Source organism: Amia ocellicauda, chromosome 8 (assembly GCF_036373705.1).
Source record: "Amia ocellicauda isolate fAmiCal2 chromosome 8, fAmiCal2.hap1, whole genome shotgun sequence".
NCBI classification, from domain to species: Eukaryota; Metazoa; Chordata; class Actinopteri; order Amiiformes; family Amiidae; genus Amia; species Amia ocellicauda.
The window spans coordinates 19,447,138-19,462,691 of NC_089857.1; the positions used below are offsets into that span (position 1 = coordinate 19,447,138).

Consider the following 15,554-nt stretch of genomic DNA (forward strand, 5'->3'; position numbering starts at 1 on the left):
CACATTTTAAAACTAATACAAATAGTCTTTAAAAAATAAAACGTTATTCCACTCTGCTTATGAAAGCTATTTTTGGGGCACTTAACATATATTTTCCCTTCAGTCTAGAATAAACGACTTTGAATTGCGAATTTGAATTCTACTTTAATTGCATTCATTCATTCATACAATAATGTCCCGACAGGGGGCTGATTGAGTACAGAAAATAGGAAATTAATTGAAAAATTAAATATATCACAAGCCTGTGTTGTGTTGTGAATTGTGCTTATGTGTACGTGACAATAATCACATTGGACAGTACTGCTAAATTGATAAGCTGGGTTCTTTTTAAGAGAGAAAATGTGTAAAAATAAAAAAAGGTTTGTAAGAAAATGTTTCCGGGGGGAAGAATGAACTGGCGCACCACAAGGAAGAGTCCGGACGAGGCAGGATGAATGCTGTGCACTCATTGTAAGTTAGTTTAGGAGATTGTGCGTCTTTGTTTTGTTAAGAGAGCCTAATATATGTCTATAATAGTAATTTTAAACTGGTATAATTGGTGTAAAGTCCCATTTATTTTGTAATTGCGATATTATAGTAGATAGTCGGTTACAGCCATGTTTTCAGCGCTTATCGTACTAGTAGCACAAGCATGTCTGTAGTTCTTCTAAGTCCGTCAATCTTGTTAAGGTGCAACATCGGATTGCAAATAACTTATAATTATTTGTCAAAACTGTGTCCAGTATGATGGACATCTTGGATACTGACCGCAAACTCGTGTGAATAAAGCACTCGACTCACAAACTGTCACAGAGCACAGACACCTTTTTCAGATCTGACTTTAATGCACTTCTGGTCCAGCTGTTGTTGCAGAATAGTCAGGTGACTGATGACCCAATTAATCAATTATAAGCCAATTAACGTTCGCTCCCAAATTCATCCCATTTATCTAAAGGTCAATTATAAGGCACTGCATGAGACATGTATAGGTTTGACTGTTTTTCCTCACTGCAGATGTGATTTCCTCCGAAGATGTGAGCCGGCTCAGTTACAAAGTTTGACACGATGATACTTCCCAGATCTGCAGCCAAGTTGTCCCTCTGCCCTTGGAGGCGGATTCACCCTGGCTCCTGCTTGTGCTTTTCAAATCACTGCCGGGAAAGAGGGAAGAAGACATCTCCTTTCTCTGGCGCTTCTGTCACCTTCTACCGCAATGCACCCCTTCATTCACAGAGATGTCGTCCCTGTGTGCAGAATAAACCCACCCTCCTGCCCAGCGGGAGGAGACCGTTCAGCCTGTCCGCTGCTGGGATTGTGAGCTCGGCCCCAGTGTCTGTGCAGCCGTACCTCCGACTGATGAGGCTGGACAAACCGATCGGTGGGTGTTTCTAGATGTACAACAGATAAAAGCAATGCATTCAGTATTAGGCAAGTATTAAACCAGGACTAGCTGTAGGAATGGCACTTGTATGCTTGCCTTGTCTTATGCAGGGACCTGGTTGCTGTACCTCCCCTGTACCTGGAGCATCGGGCTGGCGGCAGACCCCGGCTGTCTGCCCCATCTCTCCATGCTGGCACTCTTTGGTACTGGGGCTCTTATCATGAGGGGCGCTGGCTGCACCATCAACGACATGTGGGACAAAGACTTCGACAAAAAGGTTTCGATATGGGTCTATGATTATAATCCTGCATTCATATCGTAATGTATGTGTGTATCCCAAACGACTTGTATCCCAAGGGGTTTTCATAGCGGTAAAATGACCTTTTAACCCCCTCTTTGTGGTTTCTTTAGACCTACTATTTGTTGAACAATGTCAGTATTTCATCTATTTATGAAGCAGTAAAATGTCTGTTTTTATTCTGTCATGCATGTTTGGGGAAACCATTTTTGAGAATTAGTTTCTCACTGTGTCTGTACGTTAAGTTGTGATTCAATCAGGTGTACTGAAATACTAATCTAACTATAAGATTGTGCGGCTAGTAAAACACTACATTACCTATTATTTTTCATTAATCTGGACACAACAATTGTAATAAAATGACTCTCTCACACACCTGATCTATCGCTGGTGTGTTGTTCGCCTCTCTGCAGGTGTCCCGGACGGCCAGTCGTCCCCTGGCGTCAGGAGCGATCACCCGCCTGCAGGCCCTCACGTTCCTGGGAGGGCAGCTGAGTGTGGCTTTGGGAATCCTCCTCAGTCTGAATTACTACAGGTAATAGGCAGCTAGAGAAACTGTGGTGTGATGGTGTAGCTAGTGTTCGCTGCGAGAGAGATGTCAGACAGAAGCAGCCTTGAGGTCACAGCCTCAGTGCAAGTACACTGACCTCTTGAAAGAGATGGTATTGACCTTGTTAGTAAGAAAGAAAAAAAACTCTGAACATTGAAAATAAAAACACAGGGATGTTTGTTTACTTTTGTTGTTTTAAATATACAATGCCCTCAAGATTGTTAATTAGTTTCTAGTTTCAAATAATCTTTTTGCTGCTTTTTATATCTGTGTTGCAGTATAGCTCTTGGAGCTGCATCGCTATCTCTCGTGGTGTCTTACCCCTTAATGAAGAGAGTCACGTACTGGCCACAATTCGTTTTGGGTGAGTCTTTAGAAACAAAGCTATTAAACATTCAAGAAGCTAAACAATTAAAAAATGAAAAAAAAAGAAAATATAAATCCAGACCTGCCACCAAGGCAAGTGTATAGCTTAGAAAACGTGCCAAGTAAATTTTGTTACCCACATTAAAATAAAACGCAAAGTCAATCTTTTTGTTTCTAAAGTTAATGATGAAGCTTTCCACCAGGGGGCAACATTGTGTATTCAGTCGTGTTGTCTTTCCTCACAGATAGAAAAGATGTGTGCACTGTGTAATGTGTGTCCAATTCTAACAAAATGCTCTTACACCTATGTATTCATGTCTCCAGGTCTTACTTTTAACTGGGGGGCGCTCCTAGGATGGGCTGCTGTGAAGGGCTCCTGTGATTGGTCGGTTTGCCTGCCTCTTTATTTCTCCGGAGTGATGTGGACCTTGATATACGACACCATCTACGCTCATCAGGTAGGTTCAAAGTGTTGCTTCCCCCAGAAAGCTCTAACACCAGCACTGCATTGATGGACTTTTTTTTCGATCACCATTTCAACCTGTCACTTATATAGCGTTCTCGTCCCTGTCCGTCTCTGCAGGACAAGGCCGACGATGTCCTGGTCGGTGTGAAGTCCACCGCGCTGCGCTTCCAGGAGCAGACCAAACCCTGGCTGGCTGGCTTCTCCGTGGCGATGCTGTCAGGGCTGGTTCTGACTGGTGTCAACTCCGATCAGACGCTGCCGTACTATGGAGCGCTCTCTGTGGTGGCAGTTCATCTGGCATATCAGGTGCAAATTCAAATCTTAAAGCACTGGTTACTTCAGTCTCAGGAATTTATAAGTGAGGGCCACAGTCCACGAGGTTGTATTAGCTTCTCTATAATTTACTGAAAGATAAAACCAGGGAGAAACTGTTTAGTAAGTCAATTTAACACCAACATTTAATTCAAAGTAGTATCTATCTAAACTTCTGTGTCCTAATGCCACGCTGGTTGTGAAACTGGTGTATAGGGTCAGATCTTTCAGTTTAGGACTACAATGCGGTATCACAGCTAGGAACAAAGATTCGGGGAAACACAAGGATCTAAAGCTTGAAGACTAGAGCTTTCTCCCCCTCCATTAAAGAAAGCGAAGCATGCTTTACACAGAATTCATTAACTCAGTAAGCATTATCTTGATGTTGCACAAGGCCATGCGAAAAAGTATGCAAGTGTGAAACGAGGTCATCATTATATCATGTTTCACTCATTTATTTTCTAATCTCGCAGGTTTACGCACTGGACATCAATAAACCCGAAGACTGTTGGAAAAAATTCAGCTCCAACCGTAACCTTGGGCTGCTCTTGTTTTTAGGAATAGTTCTCGGAAGCCTGTGGAAAACAAAAAGCAATTGTATATTAGAAAAGGAGGATAACGGTAAATGAAATAGTTTTCTTTATTTAAAAAAAAATATATATATAGGGGTGATTTTTTACAATGTGAGATAAATTATACAATCTTCCAAGGTTTGTGCACTTCATTGGAACTCCCAGGCATACAAACCTGCTGTTTAGTGAAAGTGTTATGAAAATCATGTTTGATTTTTTAAGGGCTAAATATAACAATTTTAAATGAATAAATACCGAAAATGGAAAAGAAGCAAAGCTGCACACTCAGATGCACAAATAAATAGCACATTTTATGTAGGATGTTGTGTAAAGGAGTCAAAATCCAAACCAGTTGCAATTAAATGACCGCTTTCTTAAATAATGTTGATTATGGAAGAAACTGATGACATGATTGCAACTGGTTTGGAGATACAAGCAGAAAATGTTCATAACAATTGATTATGAATTCAGGAAGAATCATGTCATGTAACAGATTGTCCAGTGGGTGGAGACAGACGCACACTCTCTGTGCTGTAGTTGACAAAGCGTTTCATATTCCAGTCTTTTCGATTCTAAAATGTGTTCATTCGTGCTGATATTATTCCTTGGCAAACAGGGATGTTTATGTGCTCTGTATGATGTTTTTTCTCAAAACACATCATCTTCAGTTACTACTGTGTAACATTTGAGTTGCTTTTTTTGGGAGGAAAGCTTACTGATAATACTTGCTTTCAAACAGCAGCCAGATTGTGTTTCTTTAATTAAAGCCCTGTGGTGGTCGGTTAAACAGTAAATAAAAGAAGTATTGAATAGGTTGAAGTATTTATTCTAATTTAATTATATTCACATTATAATATTTCAGCTTCTGAGTTCCAGGAAAAAAGTAGTGATATTGTAAAGTGTGTAATAATTTGTCCATACCTTCCTGCACAATAAACACTGGAATTGTAAAAAGCCTTTGTGGAAAATGTTGACAACAACAGATGTGAACGCATAAGGGAGAGACGAAGCAGGAAATCATCTCCATTGTAAACTAGATGTTGTGTGGCAGTAGGCATGGTCTGAGGTGAACCTGCTGAGAGGAATACATTCCTGAAGAAAGTATTCCCCAAAAGTGGCCTTTGCTCTTACAGCCCATCGACATTCCTCCTATTATCCTCCATCAAAGTGGCCGGGGGCGGCCTAGCGCTGAGGAGAAGTGTGAAGGCGCACATTCTTGGGATGCTGCTCTTGACCTCTGACCTCCAGCGAAAAGAGGGCACCTCTCTCCGTCTTGTGAGCCGCGTTACGAGCGCCGGGCCTGTTCCTTTCATCCGCTACGTGCACTGCTGTCGTCTTTGGGGTGGTCCCTCTCATCACGAGGGTTGTGAATGTGCCCCGTTTGAATGGCCTCGCGCCAGGCCGCTTTGTGAAGGGCTGCTCGGTTGGAGTACCCCGAGAAGAGCCATCATTGAGACCCGACAAAGTAGAACAAACATGGCCTGGCTTTTCTGTGCATTGTGATTGGTAAGTAACTGGGAAATGCCATTCAAAACAAAATTGTGATTAAGATCTCATTGAGCTTAGTGCAGACCACACAACAGTCCCCATATTCTGTTGTGAATGTCAGCGAGTTGAAGTAGAACAGTACTGGACTGCGTCATAGACATTAAAACAGTCAGCTAACCTAAGTGCAGACTGTATTCCTGGCTGTGTTTTACTGCTAAAATTCTCCAGAGCCCGGTCTCCAATTATTGGAGCGTGTCAGAGATGACAAATGCCACATATTAGAGTCTTATAAAGATAATCCGTATTCAACTTGTTGTTTTAATGACGACTGCTCACACTGAATGCTATTTCTTTTGTATTTATTTTTGCGAAATACAGATCATAATCTCCAATGGTCTGATTAATGATTTTAAAGATCATTATTGGGTAATTTTCCATTGATATTGTTTTTGATGGGGGAGGTGTTAATTTGTGATTTAATTTGTGTCCGTTTTTTCTATTTATGAGCTGGTGTAAGTTCAGCTGTGGAAAACGTGGGCCTCCAGAATTATTTGCAAAATGTACACACTTTTACTAGCATCTGTGACTCTTAGAGACATCTATTTGCCCCTTACAAAATCAAGACTCCTTCCCTGAAACGGGTAAAAAAAAAAATTCAGGGAAATAATGGAATCGGTGCCAAGTGTACATCTGGGAGAAGAAGTGAGAGAAATGTGTCTCGGGGGCACATGCCAGAGTGTATCTTTCACAGGGAACTCCCAGGTGAGATCAAAATCAAAGGCAGCTATTTGATCCTCAAGCACAGCAGCCTGCCACGTGCCGTTTGTATATCTGTATAACTTATTTGTGTAATTACCACAAGAGAGACCCCCAACTGCATCACACACCATGTTATGAACCCTTAACCGCCCCAATTGATAACAAGCTGCCTCCATAACTATTTGAAGCTGATTCCCTTATTATTTGTATTTTATATTTGCAAGACTACAAAATAACTCATTGATTGAGTTCAGGGATGGTTTTCCTCTTGCAAAGAACCAGATCCGGTACAGGTGCCCAAGTGGTATAATCACCTGTAATTCAATCTCAATATATGCCAAATCAACAATGCTCAATAACTGTTCTTTAGCATCCAGTGAAGAGCAAATCCTTCCATGCAAGGGAGATGATTTTACTCCTGTATAGTTTGTCCTGTATTGTCTTTCTTTGCCTCCTGTGGTAATTGGGACAGAGACAGCTTCACAGAGTGCTTTATAGTGCTAAAGCCAAGTCAAGGATTGTTATCTGTCATGGGAAAAAGCAATACCATTTTAAGCCAGAATGGCCAGTCCTGGTAGCCTAGTCACTTGCTTGCTCTGTGTAATGTTTTTATTCCTTTCAAGAACTAAAGCAATGACAGGAGACAATGGCTGTAATCGGGCAGTGGGCCAGCAGATGCATTGAGAACTTCCTGTGGTAGTTTCACAGCCCTGACCTGAACAAGCCTCCTCATTCAGTCCTGAGCTCACATAAAGCTGCATTATACTGGCAGCGCTCGGCAATGTAGGTCACAGAGCCAGGCAGCGCTCTCTTCCAGAGGAATGTGGATGTGTTTGCGTCTTCTTAAGTCTGTGTTCAGATATGGAAAACCATAAGCTGGACGCCCAAACAGGCTAATGGAGCTTTATCTGCTCTAATGCGTGAAAAACTACCAAATAACGCAGCAGAAAATAACCCCACAGCAGAAGTGAACGAGACTGTAAAAAAAAAAAAAAAAAAAAAAACTGAAAGCTACACAATTAATTATATCTCTGGCTTTACTGTTTTTTCCTTTAAGGGCAATCCAAACTAAAAGGTGCATGATGTAGTAGCTGATGTTTCTCTTCTGTGGGTTAGAACATCTGAGGAACACTTTTAACTGGAGAACAGCTGCAAGAGGTTTCATTGATTAATCAGACTGTGGGAGGAAATGGTAGAAATGGCATCACCTGGCTAGGAGTTCATGTTTGGACATGCTCATGTTTTCGGGTCTTGTTTGTCGGTCTTAATTAACCATTAAAACACTTTGAATTGAAATAATAATTTCCAGTCAATGGCATAATTGGAAAAACATCATCCTTAATACTCTGGTAAATCAAGATATAAACTGTTATTTCCTTCTAGTTAACTTAGTCTGAGTAAATCTGTGATTGCTTCATGAATTTGTCATTTTCCTCCAATTATTTTAATTCTGGACGGCATGGTTCTAAATTGGAATGTCAATACGAATCCCGTTCAAACTGCTCAACTTCCTGTTCTGTGCATTGCATCAAAGGACTTCTTTTTCTGGAAACGGACTCTGTCTTAGTCACCCATGTACACTGAAAACGTGACCTTGAACTTGTTCTCATTTGATCCATAACATTAATAACATATTGCACTAATTGGTCTTAATTGGTTAATTTGGAATCCAGACTTTAGTGTCTGATTTTTTTACCAGCTATAGTTTGTTCTTTGTTGACAGGGGAGTTTACCTGTCAAATTCAAGCCACCTAACCATCCAGCCCCAGAGATCAATGAGTCATCAGTGGCTTTTCCGCCGCACACAGAGAAACCCCCAGTCAGATCGGCTTCACCCTGATCTGGTGGCACTCATCCAGTTTGTGCCCCTGAGCTGCGGCTGGCATGCTGCACAACCTTGAAACCTCCAGGCGGTAGAGCTCATCCTGAGACCTGGAATCCATGGCTGTGTCTGGGAGGACCACTCTGGGAGCCCCTAAGTGTTACACGTGAGTTGTATCTTAATTAGTCACAGCCACAGTTAATTGGAATTATCTTGGACTTAGACTGACTTCTTAAACTCTTAGCAAAGAATGTAATGGCTTGTTATCCGCTTAGCTATATTTAAGGCAGATAAGCTAGTGGGGAAGGGGGGGGCAGCAAGTACACATTTCACAGAAGTCAGTTATTATCATTTAATTATATATATATATATATATATATATATATATATATATATATATATATATATATATATATATATATATATATTTAAAGAACCTATATGTCCTGAGATTCCATCAGGGTGGTCCACCTTGAAATGGGTTTCAAGTCTGATCTTGTAAATATTCTTGAAGTTTACATACAGCAATATCTCATGAGTCCTTGGCACTGTTTTCCGCTGCATGTCTTCCCCCCCGTTGTTTGGACCCGACCATAACAGATAAGATCACCCCCCCGATGTCTGTAGGCCGGAGGTTAAGTACACCAAGGCAGTGAAAGGTTAGTCCTTTCTTTCCACAGGTCAAGACTTTAGACTGTAGGTTGTCAACCGGGAATGTGCACCTTACTTAGAAACGCTGTTTGCCTGCCCTTGACATGAATTTCCAGAGAGATTATTTTTTGGAAGTTGTGAGAAGTTGATGATAATCTACATAAATGCACAGCTTTTTCAGGCAGTGACTGTTTAATGAACCTCACTGCTGCATTCAGGCTGATTTATTTTTTATGGTTATTAGAGTTAAAGGGTTGTGTGGTTTTCTAATGGTATTTAAATGATGGTTGATGGAAATACTATACTGTACATTAGTCTATACTGTCATAACTTTACAGTGGTAGGTGTATTGTGTAAATGGGATTTCTGTTCAACTTCTGTTTTTCATTTTTTGTGCCTAAACCTAAAAGGACATAAACCATTCCCTGAAAGCACTGTAGTTGTGCATGGTTTACCTGTGATATTGCCACAATAGTTTATGAAAAGAGAATCTGCTTTAGTGGATTTCACATTAATGAATTCCAAACAAATCCCTGCATAAGTAAGAGGATTTGCGTTTGGCTGATTGGATCGGGTTGAAGAAATTGCTTTGAATGATGGATAAACTCCCTCATGAATGTGTTCCTTTGAAAATAGCTAAGCTTAAAAGGTGTAAGTGTAAAGTGACATTAAATTCATTCAAGTTTCTATTTTTGCTGGAAGTCACAGTTTACCTTTACATTTTACTGCCCCCGCCCCTCCCATCCCTCGGTTAGTCCAAGGATCAATAGACTAAATACTAATTTAGCCACTCAGTACATTTGTATTAAAGTGTAAATAAAGATTGGAATAAAGTTCCAAAATGTCTACGGCCGCACTAAAGGGATTGGCTCTAGACAAATGGATACTCAGGTTTCCATTGGAGTAGCAACTAAATAATACTTGCTACCAAAAACCCTTCAAAGTTTTTGATTCCCAAAGCTTTTGAACATTTGAACCACATTTGCTGAAAGGGTGTGACAGTTTAAAGGGGCAAATTGAACAAAAATGCTGGTCTGCTTTGGAATAAAGAATTTCAGTGAACAGATCTTTTTCACTTAAACATACTTTGGGAATTCTATTTGTTAGATAAAGTGGACCTAGTTTTGCAGTGGAGTAAAATACTTTAACAGTTGCTCTGTTAGTCTGTGAGGCAGAGGGGAGATGCTATCGCTGAAGGTCAAACTGTGTCTGACTACAGAATGAGATCAATACTGTGGAGCAAGTATCAATGGCCCCTAGTGAGAGTTATTGTGTGAGTGTGGTGGTATTCCAGGGGGGCTGGTCTCATTCCTCACTAAAGGCTTGGGGGGGGGGGATCTAAATCTGTGCTGTTTGATTATGATCAAAGGCTGAACCACTTTCTGTGTTGCTAACAGAATCAGGCCTCGTTAATGGGGTGGTGAAACACAAGTACATTTTCAAGTCATTCCTTGGCATTTGAACCAAGAGTACACAGGCAGCAAATCAGCAGCCAGTCACAAGACTATAGCTGAAGTGAGAATGTTCCACAACAAGCGTATTTTCCAGGCCCAGCTTGATCAAAGTCCTTAACTAAAAACAAATACCCCGTTTGTCACTGCTGAGCAAAGTGTCCTCTGGAAAAATCCTGAAATAGACGTTCTAACAACAGTTTGAATTAAGTGGTTTTCCAGATATTGTGCAACTTGTCTCCGTTTTAGAGACTCAGTCTGATGGGGAAAAAGTATGAGGTGTCTTAACTTTTGAACTTGATACTAAAGATGGCTTATTGAGTTTCTTTAGCTGTCAAGGTGTTTGACCTTAGTGTCTGAATGATAAACCTCCTGATTTGGCCCTCCACTCACACAGAGTGCCATTTGGAGTTGGACATGAAAGAAATGCTTCACTTAACCCGCCACACCCTGTCAAGTGTCCGTTTTCTAGAACTCCTAAATACATACCTTGAGAAACCTCTCTTCTAGTCGTGCCTTATTCCTATGGGCTCACATCCTGCCCAGTGGATTCTCAGGAAGGTTTTTTCCCACGCTAATGGACTAATGTCTTTCTTCAGTGGCTTTACATCACAATGACAGCCTACAAAAGAAGTGTACAGTAAACAGGACACACTGACACCCTGGCCCTTATCTATCAAGGCCTCATTTTACACCACTGTATTCATCTTCGGGATTAAAAAAAAGTAATCTCTGTAAAATCAAAAATGAGAAGAAAACTACCAAAACCTCTTATTTGTATGATGCTGAAAGATAGTTAGATAGTCCTCAGTAAAGTTGAGAGAAAAGGAGGGCTAATAAGTATTTAATTTCATTTTAGACATTTCCAGCACTTGTTTCCAGATGTTGTCGACGGTTTTAAGGCATGTATGTTGTTGTTTTTGAAGGTATTTCAAACTGCAACTTTAAAATAGTTGTGGTTAAGTCCAGACATGTTGTGTTTAAAATAGGATGGCTTTTGATTTTCTATTTATGTTTGAGGTGGTCGTTACGCTGAATAGATCACTTTCTGCAGTGACATATCAATTGGGAAGTGACAGCAGGTGTAACACTAGATCTCATTATAACTTTCTGGCCTAAATCATCTTTGGAGTAGAGGGGTGGCATTTTTTTTTTGCCCAATGCTCGCACTTCAAAGCATATTTGCTGTGGCTGTATGAAACTGTAGCCGGCCTCCCCTGATGGGGACCTGGAGGATTAGCAGAGGAACCCTGCACAGCTGGTGCAGGGGTGGTAATAAAGCAAGCCACTCACATCTTGTTACACGATGTCTTTGCTGATTTATGTATTGCAGGTGGCCGTATCAGGCAAGACGGTCAGGCAATGCTACAGGGCTTTTGGGAGCTGATTGCAAACCCCTGTTCTTGGCTCTTCTTTGCTGGGTGTTCCACAAGTCACAAACACATGTGTTACACCACCCAGTGAAAGGTCTCTTTCATCTTCTCATTGCAGTTCGGCCATTATTATTTATTATTATTATTATTATTATTATTATTATTATTATTATTATTATTATTTATTTCTTAGCAGATGCCTTTGTCCATAGCAACTTACAAAATATAAGAGCAATACAAAGTGCATACACAAAGGCCATGCTGGCTGATTTGCAGACACTCCCCGGGATCCAGCAGTTGCAAGATTCTCCAGATTCCCCCGCTGCCACTGTCTGGATTAGACGCTGTTTTTGGCAAACCGTGAAGCTAGCTGTTAGCAAATGTGCACACTGCACTCTATTTTGGGTGCATCTCGCTTAAGCATTAGCACACATTAGCACGGATGGGGCGTGGGGTCTACTTTTATGTACGGATACTTCTCTTGCAATCTCAGTATTTCCTGCAGTAAATTCTTAATCTAAAAACAACACATTTCTACATAGAGACAAAACAATGTTATTGACTTAATTCCAGTGGCAATGGATATCAGAGATTTGATTGGGAACATATTGGAATTCAACCAAACTGCAGTTTCTTGAATGATTGCTGTTTTTTACAGAATAAAGTTTTGTGCAGAGTATGTGTAAGTAAGACATAGTCAGCGCAGACAGTACAAAACCCATGTGACGTTTAGAAAAGTGTAATGTTTTACTAACTTTTCAAGATTTCAGCAAAGAATCTAATCCCAATATAAGAAATATTTTAAACTTGATGAGTTTGCAACTTTTGCTGTCTCACTAAAATGCTAACAACTAAACTGGCTTTCCTGCTTGAATAATAATGGAGTCAGGGTGTGATACTGAAGAATACAACAGTAGACTCATGATTATTTCAGTCCGAACAAAGATCAGTTTCAGAGGGAGAGAAGGAAGCGTGGTGCCCTTACTCCATTGCCAGCACCTTGGTTCAAAGATTATTCGTGTTTCCTATTCCTGTAAAGGCAGTCAGTTTGTTTCTTTGCCTGGCACACACTTTGTTGGTTTGCACAGCAGTTTGCATTTAAAAGCCCCATTTAAGGACCTCTCGCTGTTTCTTCCTATCAAAAGGAACCAGTAAATGCAGGCCCTGCTGAGGGCTGGGAAGAAGGGTCACATTTTTAGGCTTGCTCTGAGCACAAGACTTCTTTCATCCTTTCAGAAATAAAGGCCATGTTAGCGTAGAGTTTCAGCTCTCATGTTAGCTTGCTGCCAGCTTCCAATTAAAATATAAATCTGCTCCCTTCCAAAACTTTTCTTAAGACAGTTTTTATAGTTATGCTTTAATGAGCCAAAATGGTTGAGTTCATAGATATGAATTGATAAAATATTCAGATATTAAAGATACATCAGTTTGCGGGTGTTACTAATATGAAAGCATTTGTTGCATAAAATAGCACTTTTTAGTTTCACAGAATCATGTCTCATGTCTCAGGTATCAGGTTCTCTCTGTGAAGAAGACAAATTATTTTCATGCAGCTGCTGATACATAACCTTCCACAATTAAGGCTCTAGTGATGCTTACAACAGTAGCGGACTGGCTGGTTGACTTGTGAACAGTAGATAAAGCACAACACAGGTTAACAAATAAGACATATAATAAAAAGAATATGCAGATGACTAACTTTTTAAAAGCTTTTTATTCACTGCGTATTGTGAGCGAGTCACTGTGTTACTCTCTCGATTTTCACTTCGCTTCCAGACAGTTGTTCCCTTATTCTTTTATTTTTTATGGAGACCTTCAGTCAGTTACGACTGTGGGATTTGTAGAGAACGCCCGCACTGTTATTGGACATGTATCTCTCCTGTGATGTAGTGAGGTTTCAAAGTCAGAATGTATCTGTGGGAACTGACACCACATCAAAGGTTGCATCCCAAGGGAACCTAAAGCTGTTTTTCCCAAGCAGTGTATCATATGCTAACATATGCCAATGATGACATCAATTAGATAACTGTATCAAGACAGAAACACATCGTGACCTGTGGTCAGAGAAAAGTCTCAAAAGTTCTTCTTTAATGTATCAGCTTCTTGCACGCTGAGACTCTCACTCTACAGATGGCTGACTGTCCCTCTGCAACATCAGGGTGAATAAGATTGCTACGCCTGGCACAGAGATTGATTTGTAAGTTAAATTAGTCATGTGCATTTCCCAAAGCAAATGTGTTGTGACAGAATGATTTTTAAATAGTGCCCGACAAGAAAATCTCCCTTGTCTTGCCTCCATAGACCTATCAGACCTCATTGATGTCAGAATAATCTAGTGAGCCATAGAGTTTACTCCAGGAAGTAGTAACTTCCCATAGAAATTTAAAAATAAAGCTCTTCCGGATATGTATTATAGCACCAAAATAAATGTGTGGACAAAAACATTTTCACTGAACAGGACAGCCGGAAGTTAAAATGGAGGGCGCTCAGATGATTTTGATCAAGATTAAGCCGTTTATGCAGGAACGACATTTTCCAAAGACAAATAACACATAGACAGGATACTGTAATCAAGTAAGTTACTGATATTGTGAAAATGAAAGGAAGAGAGTCGGAGATAAGAGATACAGGAAAGATAACCTGAATGGAACTACGTGTTGGAATAGAATGTGTTATAGTAGTGCTAGTGAACAATAGAGGAAAAAAGTATGTAACATTAAAGTAGATTTTTCATTTTTCTGACTTTGCTGAACTGACAAAATAATTTAAGGTACTGTTCTTTTAAGAGATGTCTAAAAATCGGCTTATTTCTTGTGAACTCTGTTAACGATCAGGTAGCTCTTCGTGCTGATGTAAACAGGAGTACAGCGTCAGGGAATGTTAAGTTCATTTTACTAATTTCAATACAAGTAGTGATTGGAAAGTTTTCTTTAGCTTGGGGTGATTGCTTATCAACAGTGATCTACTGGCGTTGACCTCCAAGTTCTGCCCAGGGTTACAGTTGTACTTAACTATCCACTGAAATTCAGAGGTCCAAAGAGGTCTAAATTGTGGGAGAAGAACATATCTTGTTCTATTATCAGGGGGAAGACTTTATAAATAGCTTTTTGCCAGTGAAGCCGCTTGGGAGCCCTGTCTTCATCATGTAACACATATATTAAAGATCACTTTTCACAAAGCTGTTGTTGACCATTGTCAATCTGTGGTGAATCTCAGTCCAAGTTTTTTGTATCTGGAATCATGAGTATTTCTGGTTTCACAGCAAAGTAGTAGGAGGTACCACTGATGGGAGAATCACATAATTGGTTCAGCATGAAAAGTTAAAAGCTGACACTAAATAAATAAGTCACAATTAAAGGAAAACTGGCAAAAGGGAAGGCCTTGGGTTTGGCAAAGTTAAGTTACCCCTTTAAAGAAACACAAGACTAAATTGCTAATTGCCTCTTTAGAAACCATTAGCCTGTAACCTCAACCAACAACCAAGCAGCCTATGAATGCAGGGTCTTACACATTATAAATACAGCACTTTGAACTCTAAATATTTTCTTGGAGAGGATTAAGCAATAATGAAACCCACATGGCAAACAGAAGTGTTCCCAATAAAAATCAATCCGAAATACAGCAAGGAGGAAAATGTGAAAGGGAACATTAGCAAGAAAAACAACCGAGCTAGCTGTTAAGTAGCGAAAGGAAGGAACTGGGGCCAGTGAATGACCGGAAAAGCCAAGTGGTGTGATCAAGAGCCCTTTCATTTGCATGCTGTGGAATTTAATAGTTAAACTGGAAGTGTTGAACTCAACTTTTATGCACACACAACATTCATGTTTAAAAGAATGGACTCTGAAATGTTCACCTTGTATTATCTGCGTCTGTGTACACAAGTCTGTTGTGAAGTTGTCTGTGATGACGTTGTCTCCTCTGTTTGGCAGATTATATGTTATAGTACCTAACTATATATATATACTGTAAGATCATGTTTAATTATCAGAAGGTATAAAAGCATTCCAAATAATCCAACAAGATTAAGGGGAAATTGAAATGGTGAAGGTATGCTGTTTATGGTGAACTCTAGAGAGCAACTGATGC

General features: G+C 40.1%; 1 protein-coding gene across 1 annotated transcript; it reads left to right on the top strand.

Moving 5' to 3' along the window:
* The first annotated feature begins 366 nt into the window (after positions 1 to 366).
* coq2 (coenzyme Q2 4-hydroxybenzoate polyprenyltransferase) lies at positions 367 to 4,880 on the top strand. The gene is made up of 8 exons (XM_066710562.1): positions 367 to 450; positions 994 to 1,357; positions 1,471 to 1,637; positions 2,072 to 2,193; positions 2,487 to 2,572; positions 2,899 to 3,032; positions 3,158 to 3,346; positions 3,826 to 4,880. Exons 2-8 carry the CDS (start codon positions 1,045 to 1,047, stop codon positions 3,979 to 3,981), a joined length of 1,167 nt encoding a protein of 388 aa, XP_066566659.1. The 5' UTR covers positions 367 to 450; positions 994 to 1,044; the 3' UTR covers positions 3,982 to 4,880.
* The last annotated feature ends 10,674 nt before the right edge of the window (positions 4,881 to 15,554 follow it).